The 22,729-nt window shown below is 36.8% G+C and overlaps 1 protein-coding gene across 3 annotated transcripts in view; it reads right to left on the reverse strand.

Moving 5' to 3' along the window:
* Positions 1-2,414: 2,414 nt before the first annotated feature.
* The window catches only part of RALYL (RALY RNA binding protein like), a 376,210-nt gene continuing 355,895 nt past the window's right edge, over positions 2,415-22,729 (reverse strand). For all 3 annotated transcript variants that reach the window (XM_063391843.1, XM_063391841.1, XM_063391836.1), the window contains one exon: positions 2,415-5,497. In XM_063391843.1, the coding sequence (XP_063247913.1) occupies positions 5,463-5,497 (35 nt within the window). In that variant the 3' untranslated portion in view covers positions 2,415-5,462. The remainder of the gene's footprint in view (positions 5,498-22,729) is intronic.

The raw sequence follows: 22,729 nt of genomic DNA on the forward strand, positions 1-22,729 counted from the left end.
TAGTGCTCAGTGAATAGATCTGCAAAACACGATTTCATACACTGGTACTTTGATTACAGGTAATGCAACATGTCATCACAAACATGGTAAAACTCCTGTATCACTGAAAGTTGTCTTGTATAGAACTAAGAAATTATGTTGATTCACTTGATATCACATATTACATAAAAACGTGTCCTCTTTTTCAATGTAGATTACTGATGGAGACTAGAATGTAAAACACTGGGAAAAAAAGAAAAGTAAATAAAAAAGAATCCAGATATTAGGAAGAAGTTCTTTAATGTGAATATGGTGAGACACTGGGACAGGTTTCACAGAAAAGTTGTGGATGTCTCATCCCTGAAAGTGTTTGAGGTCAGATTGGATGGTCTCATGAAAAGTCTGCCCAGGGCAGGGAGCTTGGAACTGGGTGATCATTAAGATCCCTTCCAACCAAAACCATTTTATGGTTCTATAATCTAGTTTTTCTGTCAATGGAAGCATAGATTTACAATTAATGTGACCACTCAAGTAAACAGATATATGTGGAATCCCTCCCTTGCCTTGTGGATTAAACACCAAGGCCAAATTCTGAAGAAAGGGTAAATGCTTAATGTGATGGACTACTTATTGCTTAGTGTTGAGTTCTCACTACATTTGACCAAAATCACGTGCAGATTATGAGGCTTGCCCCTTGAAAGAATCATCAAAATCATTGTATGCTGACAGACATATGAAATTACATAAGCATATAGGAGAGGTTTCTTCAAATGTGAAATGATTACAAGTGCAAAACATCCCCTTTCAATAATTTCTTCAGTCTTCTGAGATAAAATCCTTTCAATGCTCATTCAGATCTCAGCAGTAGATTCAAGCTGCAGCCCTCCTGTGCTGTATATCCTCTGTCCTTCCACCATTTTCCACTGTCCTGCTGCAGCAGCAATACTATCAGCAGCAATATAATTTTTTCTTTCTTTAAATAATTTGTTAAATGCTGTTGTAACTATTCATAGAATGAACACTGACCACAGTTTCTGCTTAAGAATCCAGTTGGAATAGACACTGAAGGTACTCATTTAATGACTATCAACAGGGAAGAGTTTGATTCTTATTTTACACAATTTTGGTTGTCTCTAGTTCTAATTATTTAAAGCACAAAGCAATGGAAGGATATTTTTCCACATATGCACAGCTACATACCATGGATATATTCACACATAGTAATACACCAGTAGAGTGGTTATGCAAAGTTTTTTCTTCATTACCCTGTGCTGCTAAGGAATGTAGCCAGGACAGTATCAGAAAGATTTAAATGTAACCTTTAGAAACACTTTTGCTTGGTTAGTGGGATTTATATGGGATGGATGCTCTGCAAACTAGTTTTCTGTTAAAATAAACTGCGATACTTGCAGATTAATTCTGTTTGCACAAACGTAGAAAAACAATCTTTCTTTAAGGGGTTAATCTGGAAAAAAAGTACTTATTATAGCAGCCACAAAACTCCAAGCACTTTTTGTCTCAAACGAGTTATTATTCCACCATCCCAAACCCAACAATGATGTATTCCCTGTAGCACTCTGGGTTTTTTCTAAGCAGTCACTCAGAGGATTTTCTTACCAGTTTTCCAGAGCTGATTTTTGTAAGAGCATGGACTATAAACATAGAGTTGTAACACAAGTGTCTTTATTTTCTCTTTCTCTTTCACTCTCATGGCCAGAACATTTCATTGCTGAGACATGCTCAGAGCTACAGCACTAACTTGTCAAGTTGTGCTGGTTTTACCTTATATTTCAAAATAGTCTTGCTTCCCAACAATACCAATATAATTTTAAATAATTCTTATAGACTTTGTGGACCAATTTTCATTGGCTTGCCTGCATAGCAACACCTTGTGAATGGAATAGAGAACTGTGAATGGAAAATGAATTTGGACACTGAGCAGAAAATGATAACTATTTTTGGCATGGTTTTTCATAAATTATGTTCATACTTCTTTTGTGATACATGAAATTTATAAGCTTCCAAGATTAAGAAATGCATTTCTTAAATTCAGTTAAATATCCTCATTGTGCCTCCCTCTTTCTCACTCCACTGAAGAATTCTCTGTTTTCAGGAAGCTGGTCGCATTTCTTTTCAGTCATTTTTTAATGAAGTACTGGTGCTTAAATTTCTCAAACTATTAACATGATAGCAGATTTAACATTTTTATCCATTTTACTAAAGTTTAGTACTTAATATTATAAATGCTTGCTTCTGTTTGGTCTCCTTTGAAAGGTTCTGAAGGATGATTAAACTACAGAGCTTTAAATGCCATTTTTGCGTGAGAAGTACATTTTTCCTGGAAAGTGTCTTAGAGTCACATTTTAAGAGAAGAAATTGCAAAACTGAATTAGTGCATAAATCAGAGAAAATATTTATTTACAGACATGTAAAAATTATGTTACAACATTTTAAAGAAAACTGTAATGAGCCATCAATCTGCTCTAGTGGGCAAACTGAATGTTGCAATTCCAAATTGAAGTGGCACCAATTAAAAATAGGACTGTTAATAAGATTATAGTTACCTATATAGTTTAAGTACAGTGATTTTTCAGAACTAAAAATGGATCTACAGAGAAAACTAATAGGACCTGTAACAATATGTAATACAAGACTTTACAAAAGTAAAAATATCTTTTCTTGATCCAAACTTTAAAGCTTTTTAGTAAATATTTTCCATTCATGCAGCTGCCCATGTTTGAAACAAATATCTGAAATAAACACATATAGATCTGTGTAGAAAATGAATTGGTTTGATTCAGGACTGTCTGTAAAGGATTTTATGACTGTTGACTGTCCAAACTGATTGATAAGATCTTTTATGTTTCCTATTCTTCTGTATTACAAGGGATGAGCCATGTTGAAAATCCCACAATTGACAAAACTTATGTCAAACAAGTAACAGGTGATGGCAAACAACACCGAGCATACTGCATACATGGACAGCAGAGAACAATTAAGCTCTGTCGAAGCCACCAGCATCCTCTGGAGTGATTTTAAGCAAACATGCCATTGAGAAACCTTGCTAGTTATAGACTGCACTGGGTAACAATCTTCTGGCTTGCAAATGAAATAGAGCCTCATGGTGTTACCAGAGGTGACTTTTGTGTTCAAAACATATTCAAGAGTTAAGCCGTGGTGTGAAATGGTGTCAACATTATGAATATGCAATCATCTCTCTGAGTTTATAATCTAGGGGTAATGATTGTGAAGGATGTGTAAAAATCTCAGAGTGCATTCTGTGAGTGTTAGTTCAGTTGGAATGGAGGTGGTGAAGAGACAATATACCTAGATGTTCCTCATATCTAGTTTATTAACACCAATATAAGAACTGATCTCCTTGGATGATATTCTGCATCTTTTAAGCCAGCCAACAGTTTATGTGGTTTAAATGGGACAAATGCCCCTTGAGCTGCTGAGGTTTGGAGTTCTTTTTTTTTTAACTGTCAGCTAAAGATGGAACTCTCAAAATGGCAATTCTTTTTGCATTTTTACAGTTAAAAATGTTCATAACCTGTATTAAGAGATAGAAAGTGAAGTATTTCACCCTCTGACTTGACCTAACATTTCACTTACACAGGAGTAATTATTTTTTTTCTGCACTTTTCTCAGAGAGTCAGCCCTGATAAATTCTGAAGCTGCAACTCTTTATGCTCAGGTGTAACTCTATACTAATCTTTCCTTATTTAAGGAGCTAGGTACTACTCAGCACTTATGTAATCCATGTAACTCCAGACACAATAGACAAGCTAAATATAAGATACATAAATGTAACTGAGAGTACAATGTCACATAGCTGCCTAGTGAAAAAATTCTCACTCAGTAATAGATAATTGAATTCAAATGTATGTTTTTCTTCCAAATTTTTGAAGAATATCAGTCCTTCTTTCATGATGGTCCCCATGCTAAAAACCTGACCAGAGACCTTGAGCATCTAGCCACTTACACCCGCACTACTTGAGGGTTGAACCTGTCATCTCAGAAACTGCTTTTTAAAACAGAAATTTAAAGTTAGATCTTTTAACAAGAATCTCTGGTATGTTTTGTTTTCTCTTGTTTTCAGCCTACAGAGAACATTTGAAAGGTCAGGGCAAGAGTTCATGTTTGTAGTGTTGGATGATCTGAAATAGCGAGTGCCCCGGTCAGTGGTCAGGGCTCAGTGCTGCAGACTGGCACACAGCTGGGTCTGTGCTCCATTTGACTGTGTAAGATACTTCCTAAATTAATGCCTCTCCCTCTTGGGAGGCTGTAGCTAATAAATAATTTATTTACCCAGCAATCGCTTTAAAGATATGTCTCTTTCTGTATGAGTACCACTAGCATAAAGATGTAGATGAATGAATACATATTCCCTGTTTCATGTCATCTGCAATGCTAAAGAGGTCTGACTTTGGGATGGTAAACGAGCTGGTACTTTTGTAGGGGAAGAAGTCCTTGTGCCCATATGCTTTGATACCTTTAATGTCTCAGTAACACAAGAGAAATAATGCATCCATTCTGTTTGAAAGGAAATATGATTTATTAAGAAATTCTATACTGATAATCCCCCTACAACATCTGTAATAATTAATTATTCCAACTTCAGGCTTTTAGGAGGGCCTTAGGCATCTGTAAGTGGAAAGACTGCTGCCAGAAAATAACCCAAAGAGTAGTAAGTAGGCTAACTCAGATATTGGCAGGCTATAAGTAATTCTCCTGGCTAGACAGGAGGCTGACTGACTTTCCATATGGTAGCAACAAACTGCCTTTAGAGATCTGCAAGAGCAGCTGTAACAACTGTCTGATGGATGGCATCACAGAGAGGGCTTATCTGAAGAAAGGGATTTACAGGAGGATGCAATTTACAGTTTATCAAGGATTGTTCTCTTGTTTTGACATTTTCACTTTTTAGCATTTCACTATTTAATCTAATACCAAATGTAATTATTTCCAATGACAAATAAAATGAATAAAATAATGGGAAATACCATATAATGTAGTTAATTGTGGCACTGATCAAAATGGTCTTGTTTGAATTAAGCGGTAAACAAAGAAGTGCAGTATCACCTGACTCTAAATATGGTAAAACAGTAAAACGTGCTAATCATAAAAATAGCTTTTAGAAATATACATTTGTATACAGTGTTTTCCACACCTGTTAAATACGTCCTTCATATTATTATGATACAGTACATTGGCCTTTAAGACATCAAAATTAAAAAAATAATACCAATAATTAGCCAGAGAAAAACCACATTTACAATCTAAACCATAAAAATCTGACAATTGTACAGCTTAGAACATATAAGAAATGGAGTTTCTAATATTTGAACAATAATGTCCATTTTAATAAGTAAATTGAGTTTCATACAAATTGAATCAAAGGTGTTGTCAGCCAGTAAGAAACTGCAGTTCACAATTTTCTGTGGGGAAGTCAGAGTTTCTCTTCTTAGCCTTCAGGGGGTTCAAACATGACATCTCATCACTTGATCTGTAGAAACTGAGAAATGAAATTTTGGCTTTAGTACGAAAGCATAGAATTTCTTCCATTAGAACCTCAAAAAGAGACCAAGACAGCTGGGGAAAAGAGCCAAGAGGATTATGACTTGACAAATCAACCAAATATTAATGTCTGTAATGTTTTCCCACCTTATACCAGCAAAGGTTATAAGAAAGAATAGTGTTCCTGCAGCAGTGGACATCAGGACTGTGCAACAGTCTTGAATTGACTGTACAGCCCAATTTATAAGACAAAATCAAGCAAGAGCTGTTGAAGCTGAAGTATACCTCCCCTCAATAATGCTATGCAAACAACTGCTGAATAATTTCTATTTTAGTGGCAGGAAATAGAATAACATGTCTTGGCTGCTTTGCAATGAAATGCTTTATTTGCATAATAGCATTCAATCTAAATAAATTGCATGTGGAATTCTTTGCTTCAGTCCCATCACACTATTTATACACCTTACTCCATTTCCATTGGCTGTGTGCTTTCAGCAATGCCTATAGTTACCAGATTGATGGATTTTTCCTCAATCCATCAATCCTTTTTTTTGCTTCCCTTTTACTATTGCCTGTTTTGCTAATGTTTTTGTGTACCTGCCATAGGATATAACTGTATATCTTTTGATGTCCTTTGTTGCTTTATCAGCCACACGGTGAAGATGCAAAAATCCAGTGTTAGCAACACTTCTGAGGTTCATTCTTCCAGCAGAGGCTGGGGACAGGGTGCGTCTAAATATCTGAGTCCTGCTATGTGACCCATTAATGCTACCAGCTTCAAGTAGGCATTGAGTGATGCTGCAGGGCAGCATAAGGCATACCAGCTCCACCTACCCACAGAGAAACTGGCAACACTTTCCCAGTCACATCTGTTTGGGAAAACGACAGCAGAAAATCTCAACAGAAGTAGATGGCTTCTTTTTTTTAAAGTGAAATTTTCAACCCTTTTTTTTTAATATTTGACAGGAAAAATGTTTTTTAGCCAATCTTTTCTGCGCTTCTTTTTTGGGGAGGTGGAGTCTATCTTCTTTTATAACTGGAAAAGAAACATCTGACAAAACCTGGTGCATTTCTGATCAAAGGCTGAAAATTTTCCAGATGTTCTTTTCAGACAATTTCCACCTCCTTCAATGAAAATAAAAGAGAAAAAAGAAAAAAAATTGGTAAAATTTCCATTTACTGAAAACCTGGTTTTCCAGAAACATCCGAGTCACTCCAAGACTGGGCTCCTGACCTTTGAAGAAGTCAGGCATCAGATTTTCCCCTCATTGCAAAGAGAGCATCAGGTCTCTGGTTGTGGTCTTCACAGGTAACCAGGATTAGGGAGAAAAGCTCATGTGAGAGATCCCAGAACTTTCTTCTTTCAGTTAAATCATCCTGAATCTATTATTCTCTACTTACACAGAGAAGAATCTTCATCTCTCCTGTTTTAGGTCTGATCCCTACAGAGACTAGCTATAATAAAAAAGACCTTTAAATTCTCCCCTTAAGTCTGAGAAAGGCTTAATGGTTTTTCACTAGCTATTCATCTTTGAAGAAGTAAAAAAAAATCCCGCTGTACATCCCATTAGCTCCAAAGAGAGTTCTTCTTCTCTCACCTCTTTTTCAACTATGCTTTGCTGTTCCATTATGCCATTATAAAAAGCAATAATTATGAAAGCAATAAGAGGCAGATTTTCAAGTTATTTATTGAAGATTTTTTTCCCTTGCCATAAACCTTTCAAGCATTTACCTGTCACCAGCCCTAAAGAGCTTCATTAGGTTACTAGTGTGAAACATTAACATTGCTAACCATCTGGATCCAAGTCATCAATGCAGCTTTGCTGTTGGGTAGAAACAGTGATAAAAATGTAGCAGCCTCACCAGTCCAAAATATTCCTGTGTTCCTCCTTCAGTACTTCCCTCTCACTACAAATAGTGGTAAAATCTGAGAGGAAACAATAACATCTGAAAGAGCCAAGCTTTTATTTTCCCTGGAATGACAGGAATACAGGGCTATGATTAATCTAGAGTAATTCAATGCTAATTTCATTCTATTTCTTTCTTCTGAGCAGTATGCAGTTTATCATCTGCCTTTATGGCAGTGCTGATGATATTAAAAAACTCTCATGATGACTAGTGGGTTTTTTAAAATTTTTTCATTTCTTTCCCCTTATATATAAAAATATCTCCTGACACAACAAGGATGAACTGAATTACATTTAAGTCAGCAATAAGGCTTTCATTTGATGTAGTTCTAACAGAAAACCACTTTAGATGGTGTGATTTGAACATAATGCATTTTAAGAATTGAATAACTCAACTGAGCATATAGAGTTGGCATCCGTAGACAATATCAGAGAAAATTCTATATACTGTCCTAATTGCCATCATAATCTCTGAAAAAAAGATAGAGAGAGTTTATGGAATATTTATTGGTTCATTTTCTATCTGAAATAATTTCTGCTGCTTTTTTCACTCTCTGGATGGCTTTTTGAGCTTGAGGTATTGGAAGCACTCTTAGGCATAACACTGTATTTCAGTCTTCCAAAAATGCTATTGTTACTGTTACTGTAATTGTAGTATAATCCTTCTGGCATTTTTGCCAAATTCAAATTCTACTAGATTAAATTAATTTTAACTATAGACTATTACACTGTATATAGCCTTGGAAAGCCAACATTAAATATTAAAAAACCTCTCTAATTGAAAGTGCAGTTCTACTTTATGGACCCTACACTATAATAATTACAGATGATGGCGTAAATCACATACAAGTCAGTAAATATGTAGAGTTTTCTATCTTGCTTTCTAGAAGTTTAGTTATTTTATAACTTACCTCCCCTCAAAGCCTAGCTAATTTCTGCCTTTACATCTATAGATCATTCAGAATGCTCTGCAATGTAAAGAACATTTTCTTGTGGGAGAGCCTGGCCATCAGATCATCTGCCAGGGGGCCAGTTCCTCCAAGCTCTGTGCTTTGTAGTCATGAGGCATGACAGAGTATGAATATCTTGCACTCTGTATTGCTTCCAAAAGCCTTTTATGAAAAGTCCAATATATGGTAGAGTCTTGGAGTTACCATCCTTCTAGAATGGGATTTGCCATCCCTGTTTCCCAGGCCTCCCTAAGGACATTGAAGCTGTGATGGTGACAACACTTCTGTGGTAGGAGAGCTACTGACTTTTCTAAACTTGTTCAGATGGGCTTTATTTGTCTGCAGGAGATGGGTTTTGTTCTCTGCTAGCTGGATCAAAACAGAGCTCAGCCTCTTTCCTGCTCTGAATTATTTGTATTTCCTTACAGTTCTAAAAAAAGGAAAAGAATAGAGATATGTTCCTTCATCCCAATAAATACCTAGTTTCCTTCACTTCTTGGGAAGAGCATCCTAGACTTTATCATGCTTATCTTCCAGACCTAAATGAACAGGAATAAATCTTACTATATGAGAGTGTAAATTCAGCTTATGTTTTTGGGAAGGAGTATTAGGAACCTGCTATGACTAAATGACACAAAAGCTGTATGGGATTAACACCTTACCTTGTAGTATGTTAAGAAAATGTTCAAAGAAAAGTCCCACAGAATGTAATTGTTACAGACTTCACCATATGGTTTACCCCACAATAATTATAACCAATAACAGCATCCAAACTATATGAAGGATATTCATCTGACAAAATGCATCTGTATTTAAAAAATCCTTTGCTCTGAATGGCTTTTATGATAACATTAACCTTAGAAACTCTCAGAAAATGCAGCTAAAAAGAGGATGGATAGATGATATTTCACATATACACATGAACTTGAAGCCCAAAGCCTCAAGTATCCTTCCTCTTACTCTCCTGTCTCTTTTTCCTTGCCAGACAAACCCATTCTCAGGAATGGAATTCTCAGTTTAATAACCAGTGGAGGCATCTGAACCTACTGTGGACCACTGCTTGGTAAAATTGCACATTTACAGCTCTTGCAGGCTCCTCTTGATATGGAGACTTGATGCTTGACACTTTTCTAGGTTTCTGCTGGTGTCTGACTATGCTTTGACAGTAGGTTATGTGATTGCCATGCATCACTTTCTGCAAAACAACAACAAGCCCCATTTAAATGCAGCAGGTACACTGTCCTTTCACTCCCAACACTGGCCCTCATGCTTGTGCTACCTCAAACTGCAGTTGTACCACAACGCTTTCATTACATCTGATTTTCACTGCTAATACTGTTATCCCCACAACTGAGAATTCTGAATCCAGATCTACAGATGCTGCTCTTATATCCTCAAGGACAGCATACTCTATTTAATCTCTAATAATTTCTTTTGATTATGAAATGCACTTTCTGGACAGCCAAAGAGATGAAAAATGGAATCTGTCTGCAGAGCAAGCATTTTAAAAAATGTAAAAAACCCACAACAAAATAGCCAAAACTTAGTTAGCCATTACTGAGCTAGATATTTACGCAAAATGAGAAAAATAATAATGTAATACAGAAAACAGTAATGCAAATTGTCATTCTGCTTATTTGTTATGTCTAACTCAAGATTTGCTATGTTTAACTCATTTTCTCTTAAGCAGGCACTCACACTGAGTGCAAAAAACTGTAATTTATATTTGTAAGGTACTGTGGGGACATGCACTTTGTTGGCTTTCACACAGCATTCTTCATCATCAGTGGAAAACCACAAGGAACAAGCAGGGCTTACCAAGGAACATTGAATTTGTATTAGCTATCACATTGACTTCACAGCTGTGCTCATTTGAGGTACACCTTGCACTTTGTCCCTTGATTTAAAGCATCAAATCTCTAACTCAGTAACGTCATATAGGTGGTTTAGTTTAATATCCCCGTATGAAATGTAAATGCTCAGTTCAGGAGGTGTGAGTGAGGAATGTGAATGTGTGTCACACTTTTGCTGCTGTCAGTTGCAACCCTTGTAAAACATGAAAAACAAAATGATGACACTAATGCAAATTTTTTTATAATGAACTAGTGATAAAATATTCACTGCATTTAACAAATAGAGGGATTGTACAGTTAGATAAATATTAATAAAGGATCATTAAAAGAACAAGTTGCACCTTCTTTAAACCTTTCTTCAAATGATGAAACCTAATCATTATGTTTTGGCATCACTCTTCCAATCATACTTTAATTGCTAAAAACATTACAGAATCATTTTTCTGTTCAGTGAGCAGCTTAATTGCTTTGAAGTGTTAGTACTTATGTGAGTACATGTGAGAATGATTGTTTTAGTCATCAGTGAAAACAAATCTTTGTATTAAAATGCTCTGTTTCACTTGTTTGTCCAATAAAAATCAGCAGGGAGAATAAGGTAGCCCTATCAGATACTGATTTTTCCCCTGGACCAACATATCTTTTCTTTCTCAGAGTCCAGGCAGATTGTGATAAATGCTTTTGGGTGTAGTGGTGGAGACAGGATCCAACATTCAGAGGGTGCTAGCAAGGACACACTGCAGTTGAGCTGATGGCCAGGTGTGAGACTGAAGGAATGACTTTGGGAATAGAGTCACCATGGTCATTTGAGAGCTTGAGTGGGGCCCTGAAGGAAAGAAGCAGATCTATCCACTTTAATTTAGGCTGTGTTTTTCTCCTGCTAGACTCCCTTTGCAGCAAAATCTTCCTCTGCAAGGTCCCTTACAGTAGTAGGAGAAGACTTAGGGACCAGTATCACAGCTGCTGGTGACAGTGGGAGGGTTCTGTAGATGGAGGCACTGGTCCTTCTGCAGGGTGTGGGGTGGGCCAGGATCTCCAAGCAGATGTGGAAGAGGTAGGATGGTGGGGAGGCAGTGCTTCTGCAGAACCCACTGCCCAGAAGTCTTCACCAGAATGCACCCACATTGCTACCCCATGGTGAAACTGTGTTCCCACCAAACTCCCTTTCCTGTTTTCTCGTGGCTGATAGAGGCAATCCAAATGCAGTAAGGCCTCCCTGATGCTTTCCACAGAGTTCCCTCAGCCCATAGCAATGTGCCTTGGGAGACACTCAAGACTTTCTTGGGATCCAGTGCCAAACAAACCAGAGAAAAAAAATGTTCCATCTTCATTTATCCCTTCATATGAGTGGATATTCATAGCAAATTCTCAGGGGTATGGCTCTCATTGGAGATCCTGGGTGTTTTCTGCTTCTTGGGATGGTGCCTGCTCCATGAGAAGCAAGTCCAGCTGAGTCCTATCATGATTCACAGTAGGTGCTGTACTTTATCATACTCAGTACTACAGAGGATATGCTTTTAAGTTACAGGGTGGTGAAAAAAGCTGTAGGCTAAAATTCCTACTGAATTAGTCTCTCCTTAATGTGAGGAGTAGGAATTCTCTAGCGTGAGGTGGTGGTCCAATTAGTATTAATGCTCAAGGCAAAAGTTCCTGTCCCATTAATGCCAAGGGTGCAGATTTGAATACACAGTTTAATGTAAAGGAACTACTGAAACTTGTACCCTGAGGCCATTTAATATGTCTACATTTTAAGAAGTGTGTTTTTAAAATAAATGAAAGTAGGAACTTAAAAGAATTGCCTTAAAGTAATTATGCAGAAAGTACCTAATAAACTTTCTCACTATTGCCAAATTGCAGTTTAGATAGGTATCAGAAACCAAAAGGTGCCCATTCCAGGCAAAATAATTGTAGGCAATGATGTATTGAGATGAGGAGTGTTCCATCTAATCAGTCAGAGATTTTTCAGGTACTTGGAGGCAGAAGTTTTACTCAACTCAACAACCAGGTGGAGAGACATAAAAAAATAGAAAAGAAATGGGAAGGAGAGACTGCTGGAAGAATATGTTGGAAGCATATAGCATGAGACAGAGATACTGGGAAAGCCCAGAGTAAACCGTAGGATGCAGGAGTGGAATGAGACAAACAATGCAAAATGAACATTTAAGTGGTGACAGTATAATGAATTAAGGCAGTCAATTGAATATACAGGATGTGGAGTTATCTGCTTAAAACTGTCATCCACGAAAGTCTTGCTATGGGAATGTGATCCAGGTACAAATGGCAATAAAAGATGGTCCTGTTTAAAACAGCTTTTTATTTGTATTTTCTTGCCTAATACTTATTTGAATGCACAGTGCACAGTAGTGCATAATATTTTGGTTTTATGAGGATTTCAAGAGACGTTAATTTTAAAATAAAAGTTACAAACCAAAATGTTGAGCTTTGGGTCAAATTGTGGTCTGCAAATGGTGCAGAATCTCATAATAGCTGAGAAAGGATTATTATGACCCTGCAAAGAGGAAGCAGAGAAGAATTTAGCCTTTTCATTCTTTATTTACTTAGTCTGGAAAACACTGCTCATTTTGAAAGACCACAGAACAGTAGTGTAATTTTAGAAATCAATAGTAACAACAATTTGGAAACTTCAGACACATATAGCAGCATGACAAGCTGGCTAAGTTGGTATTTGATTAACTTCCAAATCTTCATTTTGGCAGGCTGAGCTTGTTTTATTCTCACTGATTGCTTTTTTTTTTGTTGAAATGGCAATTACAGTTCTATCACCTTCTAAATAACTTCCCTTTTCTGAGGTGTGTAAATGCCTATGTATGAATAAATTCAATCTGCCTTTCATGTTTTGATATTAATCATGCAGAAAATCTTCTTAGTAACACATTTATATTTTCTAAATAAATTGAGACCTTTTGGAATAATTGGGTCACTACCTGTAGTGGCTCTGCAATTTGTATTGAAAAAACTAAAAACATTTACAATTTCTGCCTTTTAGTATGGAAAATAACAATCTTTTGGCTTTTCAATGTTTGAACCTCTTTACTTGTGAAGAATTTCAACAGAATAATGTTTCCTTTGAGGATTTTCCATTCAGCATTTTTGATGCTCAAGGTTACTGATAAAGCCTGTGAAATGAGTGTTTTTAGGGGAACTAAAGCTATTTATTTTCAAAGACTGACACACAAGGAAAAATGTGTGATGCATGACAACTGCTCAATTTCAGTTAAATCTTAGAATTTGATGATTAAGCCAAGAGACTCAAATCCATAGCACAGACCCAATGGCTGGCCTGAGTTTTTCCAGAAGATTTTTGTGTCCCAGTGAATGCCTACAGAACAGCAGTGTCCCCCTTCCCATCCACTTTCCCAGCATACCTCATACTGCTGCTTTGGTATCTATACTAGGTTAATGTGCCAATGCTTATTCCCCCTAAACACAGGTGAGGACTGTTGGTTGTAAATGATGGGTGAACAAAACCCAGTGCAGCACCTTCAACAAATTTTAGTGGAGTCAACCAAAGTGCAGGGAAGAAGGGCTGCTCCACCAGAATTAGTTAAAATTACACTGGCAAAAATATTCATGGGTGGAAACTAAAATCAGTCTTCTTATTTAAAGTGTTGAGTTACTTCAGTTAATTTCTGATGTTTCTTTTTCAGCCATAAGGTACAGCAAAAAGCTTGTGATATTTTTTAGAAGTGGTCATCGTCCTCCTCTGAAGAGGGATCCTGGTTTGTTTCTAAGTCGCAGTTGTTTGGCTGTCCTTGTTTCTAATCTTCACTCAGAGGTTGACTCTGCTCATAAATTTTGGGCCAGCAAAATGTGTGGAGCTAATTCTGAACTACTTAGACTAAATAAAACTAGAGAGGCTACTAATACTGAATATTAAGGTCTACTATGTTATATCAGAGAAGAGTTAATCTCATTTAGGCAAGTATTTTGTTTACATGTCTAAGAGAATTTATGGCCTGACCTGAGAGCATTGTTTACCTCTGATTAAATTCACTGATTGGTGTGTGGTGGTGGGATTTTTTTTTTTATTTGGAGGCAAAGCAGTTATTTTTGATAGAACCTGAGCCATTAAAATTAAATATTTGCTCTCTCAAAATTATCAAGCACAAAGACTACCTTACTAAATGATGACAGAGACTCCAGGCAGGTCAAGACAGATATCAGGGTGCAACACAAAAAGTAAAATAGATTCATTGAGGAATATATTGTCTCTTGTTCCACAGACATTTTTCTTTAATGGAAAGTATATAATATTTTGTAAGTTTAATTAATTGGGAATGCTCCTTTCTTAGATGCCAAAGAAAGGCACCTGTTGGTCTGATCTCATAAAGAGGTGCTAATTCTACCTGCGCATTTAATCTTCTGAGACACATTGCCTACCATGTGGGCTCAGTGTCAAAGCTGAGAACAGGATCCAAAATTCCTGATCCCACATACTTTGCTTAAAAATGAGATAAATAGAAGAAAAAACCCATTATTTTCAAGCTCTTTTTCATCAAATCTGTAAGGTTCTAATGTCTGTAAATTAATTATATTATTTACATGACAATGTTTTAAAAGTTTTATGATTTTAAGTTTTGAGGATTTTAAAACTGGGAATTAAATAATATAGAGCAGATTCAGAGGAATAGATCTAAATTCAATAAAATGAGTTTGCTTATTTGTTTTACAATTATGCAGTTACAGGCAGGAAAATCTAGTAGAAAGAAACACAAAATGCATGATAAAATTGCCTTCATTTTCTGCAGGTTCCCATGTGACATGTACACAATAGGATTTCAACAATAATTAGAAAAAAAGTCATGTAGTCAGTCATAAACCAGTAACCTGGTTAAAGCACTGAACACCACTTAGGAAATCTTCCTGTGATAAATTGACTGCCAGGAAAAACGGGGAGGAGGGGCAGGTGGCAAGGGCCTTCCAGTGAGTCATGTTAACAGTGGGTGAACAGCAAACACGTCTACTGTGCTACTGCATATATTAAATATAACAAAGGGCATGTCAGGAAGTTTCTTACAATTTTTGATTTCATGGCATGCTTTTATTACTTTTCCATTTTTTCAGTCACAGGTTATTAGATTTACTGCAGCTTTGGAAGGTACAAGGAATTAGTATCTGTCGGGTATGGTGCCCCTAATGACTTTCTTAGGTTGCTCAAGTACAAACATCTAGCACTGATATTTATCAAGTGAACACAATCTTTTACCTATTCATTTGTCTTAGGAATGAAGAGCACCATGTTCCCCTGACACTGAATGCAAAATTTCAATGAATGAATGCAATAGAAAAGAAAAAAATTTGCATGATCTTAGTGATTTTTAAAGTAAGCTGAATAAAATTTCTGGCACAACACTGCTTCAGCCATTGCCATTAATTAGAAGTTTTGTCCTTTATTTTCTAAGTAGTATCCTCTACAAGTGCACTCAGAAAGCTGCAAGTTGTCAGGATAGCTACTGATCTTTTCCACAAGCCTAATCAGCCTAATTTGGCTGATAATAGAAGAGTCAGTCTGTCTGCCCTGATGCTATGGACTGAAAAAACATGCATCTAAATGGACAATGAAAAATCTAGTTTAATTACAATGATAAATTAAGTACTATCAACATTATCACAAAGTCACCTATTTGATTAATCTTGCTATTTGAAATATACAAAACTGGGTTTAAACAAGATGAAATTCATCACACAAATTTTAGTTCTTTTCCTGTAGATTTTATTTTACTTTCTGCTAAGTATTTTCATTGTTGAATTCCACACAAAACAAATAAAGACATAAAGTTTCAAAGTTTCATACAGACTGGCTATTAAATTAATTTCTCTTTAGGAACTTATAGGAGGAGTGTGATGCATACAATCAACCTGTTAACCAAACCAGTGGTAATTGGATCAGACTCCAAAGGAGCTAAAGGCCTGAGCCATAGCCCAGAGAGCTAAGAGCTCCTCTAGTTGCAACCTGTTCTCTGAAGACCTACAAAGGCAAAAGTGGCACAGGGAGCATTGGTGTGAGTGATGTTGGAGCACCCATTATGCCATTAACACATGAACAGCAGTAGATTTCAAAGTCTTATTTATCAAGGAACAAAAAAAGTTGTCGTACAACGAGTCTCATGCATAGCTTTCCCATTGCATGTAATTTGACTGTGATCCAGCCATTTAATTCCACAGATTCCACAGCCTAAGTGAACCTTCTTTGAGCTCTCCCAGCTGAGCAGCCTGGCTGCCCGGTGGTGCTCTCCCCTTGAGCCGGGACGCCTCTCAAGGTTACTCCTGAAGCAGAGTCTGTTTACCAATGGGACATGTTTGGGAAGTGACTGATATTATACAAACAGACAAATTATACATTACTTTTAGCATGGTAATTATGATTTGTGATTTGGTGGTTTTGAATGATTGTCCCAATGATTGTGCCATACAGTACTACAGTGAACCTTTTTGCTGACCCTTGGCTAAGATACTCTTCTACAACATCATATTAAAATCACTTTTGCTAATACCTTTGATGGTGTACCTGTCAGCAATCTAAATCACCCATTTGTGGCAAGAGGAAAATGTTTTTGATGAGCTTTGGCCACAGTGCTAGTTGTTTCCATTGATTTAAATGGTAATTTTATCAATTCCTAGAAGAAATATAGCTATTATTATATTATAATGGTTTTACTTTTGCATAATGAAAATCAGTGCAGCAAGAGGATTATCCTGAGTTTTATGTCTGTGGCATTTATGTCTGTTTCTGGTATTAATGTTTGAAACATTATTCTCTATCAAATGTTAGAAACAAATTTGATAGAGTGCAAACATACAGTATGGAGGTGGAGAAAAAGACAAGAGTAAAAAAAATCAAATACCCTTGAAAAGTAAATGCAACTGAAATATACACAATAGAAGGGGAACTATAATTGTTGTTGAAATAACTGCTGTAAATCTTGTTACATTGTAACCAGAACTGGGCCTTTTATAGTCTCTGTATGTTTGGTTCTAAAATAATTTAATAAAAATTTCTCTTAAGACATCCCATTAAAGTTGACTCATTATTGTGGAACTCCCATCTACTAATGCTTGTCTGGTTTCATTACTTTTAGCACAGCTACACCAGCATAAAAACAATGCTGTGATTGTGAATATATCCTTCAACTTCCAACCAAGCACTAACCAGTGTCTGATCTGAGTTATGACACCATAAATCTACTGCATTTGCATCACATACTCCAGCAGAAAAGAGTTTGCTGTACTGAATGCTCAACTACTGAACCACTACTATGCTATTAGTATTATAGTTATTTACCATGAAAGGTTGACAGCTTGATAGGAACTATTATTCTCAGGCAATGTAATGCAGATATGAGTGCTTGTGTATAATTCATTACAGTTAATTATTTTGGGTTTTTTTATTACCTGTTGGCTATTTTTCCCCCAAAATCTGTAATACTTCAGGCTTTCAGTGAAGTAACTTGTAGTTACCTGTTTTATTTACAAGGGGATTGCAATGACTTGATCAGTGCCTCCTCAATGATCAATTAACACCCTTTAAAACAAGTTCAGAGAAGATATGAGAAATGTCCTGGATCTGCACTGGGTTGTCCATGTCCTAAAGCAGCAGAATTAGGGAACCACCAGGCATGCTAATTCAGAAATGTTCTTCCTTCTTTCAGCCAGGCTGCACAATATTAATGATATTTCTAGTAAGAAAAGACTTGTTACAGAGGGACTGAGGACAAGCTGCTTCTCAAATATAACGTGTAGGACTGTGTTGCAAAGGTCACTTTTCTGTTCTCCCCTGTGCAGCCGCAGGAGTAAGAAAAGGTTATTTGTTTTCTTTCCCAGTACTTACAATTAAAAGCCACTGCAGACTCACAAAACCTGCTTGATATCACTGGAGATTTGTGTTTGGGTAATTTGTGACTTGTTTGTGATTTGTGTGTGAACTTCATTTTTTAAAAATGAAGATCTTTTTTCATGAGAGCCTGTTTTCCATAAAATGGGATGAGTGTTGCAATGGTGTCTTCCTTTCTTCACAACACTCTTGAGGGACAGTTTAAATTAAAAGGAGTGCACCAGGTAGGAACACAGAAATTTTAAGTTCACTGCTACTAGAAACTGTTCAATGTTAGGAGCAGAATGAAAGCCTGAATTATGGGTCCAGTAAAATCCAAGATAACCAACTCCCTGGTTTTTTACCTAAAAGGAGCAAAGGAAATAGACCTGAAATTTTCAACCCTTCGAACTACCTCTGATGATCAGTTAAGTGATTCAGTCAAGTGACATGAATTGTAAAGTAAGCTCAAGAGCTATTATCGATATATAAAACTACAATATATGCATGTCCTTGTGCAAGTGTGAGGCCATGTTAGAGCATGTGGGTGAAAGCTTATGGCACACTTCACTAAGCAAATTGAAGCTAACTCTTCAATATATTCATACATAGATGGATCATGTTTCTGAGATCATCTTTTAAAGAACTCTTTAGTATAAGAATGAAGCAAATATTATTAGGGACTTTTTCTAAGGAGATCCTTTAAGCTGGAATGTCTGGAACAGTGGAGACATTTACTGAGAGACACTTTGGGCAAACAGTACAAAAGAGACTTTCTCAAGAGGTGTTGTTTGATGACTGCAGCAGGTGCTTCAAATGCATCATGACTTGAACTGGAGTTCAGATGGGCAATCAACTCACTGCTGCTTAAACCCTTTTCACACTTTAGCTGAGTCATAATGACTGTTTGTGGGCATGTCTTTAGTCATAGAAAATTACAGTGCAAGGTTGAACATCCTGGCCTAGATGCTGGATGAAGAAGGTGTGCAGCTGTTGAGTGTGATTTTTTTTGTGTGTGCAGCCAGTCAGACAACTGAAGAGGCTGAAGGGTTCTTAAATATGGATTTACTATATGGATTTACTATATGGATTTATATAAATATGATTTATATAATATGAACTCAGACTGCATCTTTCTTTGCAGTTGATCTAGGTTGAAAGCAGGCACGAGGACAGCTGGCATCACTCAGTTCATGTGCAGTAACCTGTTTCCTCAAATAGACAGTGTGTGAATTTAGAGAACGGATCCTACCATCTAAACCCACAGCATACATCCTGTGTAGTCACTTCCTCTCCAAGTTAGAATTAGAAATAAAGAAAGAAATATATTTTTGAGTCCTCTGCTGCAAAGGTGGAGACACATATATGGATTCAGAGGCTCCATTGTGGCAGCACCTGGACTCTGGCAGTGGATATGACCTTGTTGAACACCTCTCTTTATTGACAGCCTTAGGAAAACAGAATTCTGTTCAGCAAATCTGCAGCAGGTTTTGGCAAATGACCTGGCAGAAGATTTACAGATCAATCTGAAGAACTCAGTAAAGGTTAAAGTCTAAATGTGAGTAATCCTCCTCTTTCCCTGTATTAATATTTTTCATACTAGTGGACTCACAATTAAATTTTCCTGCTGAAATGACTTCAGGGCACTAGCTTTGACCGTTTAAATATTTTTCTGTTTCCTCTGCTGGTCTTAGTGGTGAAAGAAAATATTTTCTTAATCATTGTCTTAAATTCGTTTAGCTCTCTATTTGGAGAACATTATGGATTTCATTTTTAAAAAGCCCTTTGAAGGATTTTTTTTTTTTTTTAATTCCAAGTCTAGTGTTACTATTTTACACAAAATAGTAACATTTTTCTTAAGTGGAAAGTCTTTGTTACTGTTGTCACATTTAACATGTTTAATTCTTAACCATTCTTTTTTTTATCTCAAAAGATTTGCAACTGGCTCCATTCCAAAATTACATATTTGCTCTTAATCACCTTTCTTTCCTAAATAACTTAGCTTTTATGAAATAGAATAACAACATCTCTTAGGACATGCTTTATAATAAGCTTATAAATCTACTTTACTTTTCAAAAGACAGTGGGCAATTTCAGATAAGAGGACATAGAATAGGTGGAAGCAGACTGAATTCCCAAGTATTTCTACAGGGGCATTTACTATATATTTGGTAGTATTGTTACTGTCCTTCCCTTTACAGAGCTATCAATGGCTGGAGTAGAAACTGAAGCTCATAGAAATTGGCCAGTATATCTACATAAATGTATGTCAGTATAAAACATTTTAAATTACAATATGTATAAAAAACTGCTATTTTGTCATAAGTACAGGCCAATACTGAAGACTGTTTGGGTAAAAACTATAGAGGAAAGATACATAATTCAATTTATAATTGTCTTTCTGTGGAAAACCCCTGTACCCTGAGATTTCTTTAAAGCAATTCTTTGCTGAGCAATCCTTTATCCTATCCATTAGAGTTTTGCATTCACTAATCTCCTTAGGCTTTGCAAAAGGAAGAAAGTGTTATTATCAAATTGCAGCAGGCAGGAGAGCTAAGGTGAAGTGTTGTATTTCTCTGGGAAATGGTTTGTCCCACCCCAGAGACCCCTGGAGCCTGTAACCATGTAGTTTAACCCTTCCTCCCCTTTCTGACCTTATTGGATGAGTTCCAACTATCCCTCCTTAGCAGGAGAGTAGATAAGGCTCTGTTCTTCCTCATTCTTTCTCTTCCCCCCCGGAAACCATCTGGAATAAATGTCTTGGACTACATCTGCAGGTTAGAGCCTCTTTTGGAATCCTTTGCCTTGTCCCTGAAATATTCCTCCAAAGCCTTCTAGGATCTGAGCTAGCATAGGAACTTTGGGGGGCTGCAGGGGGGATATTTCAGTGAAATAACCTCTTCCAAAACTTGATGGAAATGACAAGGGAGAATAAAAGGGACAAAGATTTTACATCAGTGACAATCTTATTTGTAGGCTTTAAAGTCTACAGTATTGCCAGCTTCTGAGCTAGAGGGTCCCAGCCTTTGGGGAGGTGGAAGGCATGAGGCTGACTGGCTCCACTGCCCCGCTTCACACCAAGCTGCATCTGACTGAGATGATGCACAGAACTCCTCTTCCCTGGCCTTTCCTTGCTACCATCATGTTGGGATGGGGGGATGCCACCCATGCCAGGATGCAATGCAGAGGACACCACTCTCCATGTGCAGTGGCCCACCTCCTCCCAGCACTCATGCACTTAGGGATGACATGCTGGAGAAGCTGGAGCTGGTTCCCCACCATGCCTTAGATGTGCATCTCAGACCTCTGAGCTTTCTTTGGAGCTGTGTCTGCAATACACTGCACTTCAACTAATTCCATAACATGAATCTTGGAAAGACCTTTTAACTGGGAAGCGGTGGTGTGCAAATGTGGCTGTGCCAGTCCCAGACTTTCACTGCTAATGAATTCTTCCTGTGCTGCTTGCTTTATAGAGCCTTTCCTTCTGAGGCCTTTGAGAGATGAAAAAAATCTTATATTTTTTGTGTCTTATACTGTGGATATATTCTAAGTATGTCAAATACACAGGGTGAAATGGCAGCATTGGGTGATAAGAGTCTGATGCACTGTATGTTAACATCCCCACTTAGTTGTCTGTAACGGGGAGTCTGGTGCAAAATTAGTGCAAAACTCACCATTCTCATTAAACTGTGGTCACCCCTATTGCTAAAATCACTTCAGCTGGTCAAGTATTAGCCATAGTGAGAGATTATATTTGTAATTAATTACAAAATTTTAACTCCCTACAAATTCAGAGTGACAGCTTCTTACAGACATCCCTCATATCTGAAGAGGAGAACCTGTCTCTTTAAGAAAAAAAGATAATGTTATCTGTTCTACATTGCATGTAAAAAAATGAGGAAATTCTGGTTTTTGTAGCTTCTTCTGGGAATACTATTCAGGATATAGAAATTCAAGAGAGTCTTGGGCTGGCTAACGGGACACAAATCTGAAAATTACAAGTAGATTTAAATTGCATTTGCAGTAAGCAATACAAACCACTGGTTATTCACATGCCCCGTTACTCCAGACTTGCTGTTTATTCTGCTGGGTCCCTTGCTAACTGACTTCTGCTACTTCACTAAAAGATTTTAACTGTACACATATGATTAAATATTTTTTAAATGCAGACAATGTCAGTGAGTGACAAAAGTTCTTTCAACTCAAAGCAGAATAGGAAAACCAGGAAGGGAGGGAGAGTATTATGAAGGCTAAACCGCTGTTACTGTTCCATTCTTATTAGGAATGCATAGAAAGGTATAAATCTGACTTTCCAAATATTTTTTAACATTGCTCTAGAAGAACTTAGGAGTTTAGCACCATGAGTTTTCATGAAACGTGCAGCCTCAGGCTGAAAACCCGAACATTTCTTAAGGAATAATCCTTCCATCAAAAAAATCTATATCTGCCAATACAGCCTCCAGAGCATACACATGGAAGATAGAGACTCGGGATTGTGGAAAGCGCGTATTTAATAATGAAAAAGTTCACCGTTTTAGAATATTTAATTTTGAAAAGCAGCAGTTAAAAAATGAAAAGAAAAAATAGCACACTGCATTTTTACATATGTAAAATAATAAATGTAAACCAATTTAATCTACATTTTATTTCTTTTCTAAAATTACCAAATGTTGTAAAATATATCTTTCTTGT

Source organism: Prinia subflava, chromosome 1, assembly GCF_021018805.1.
Source record: "Prinia subflava isolate CZ2003 ecotype Zambia chromosome 1, Cam_Psub_1.2, whole genome shotgun sequence".
In the NCBI taxonomy this organism is placed as follows: Eukaryota; Metazoa; Chordata; class Aves; order Passeriformes; family Cisticolidae; genus Prinia; species Prinia subflava.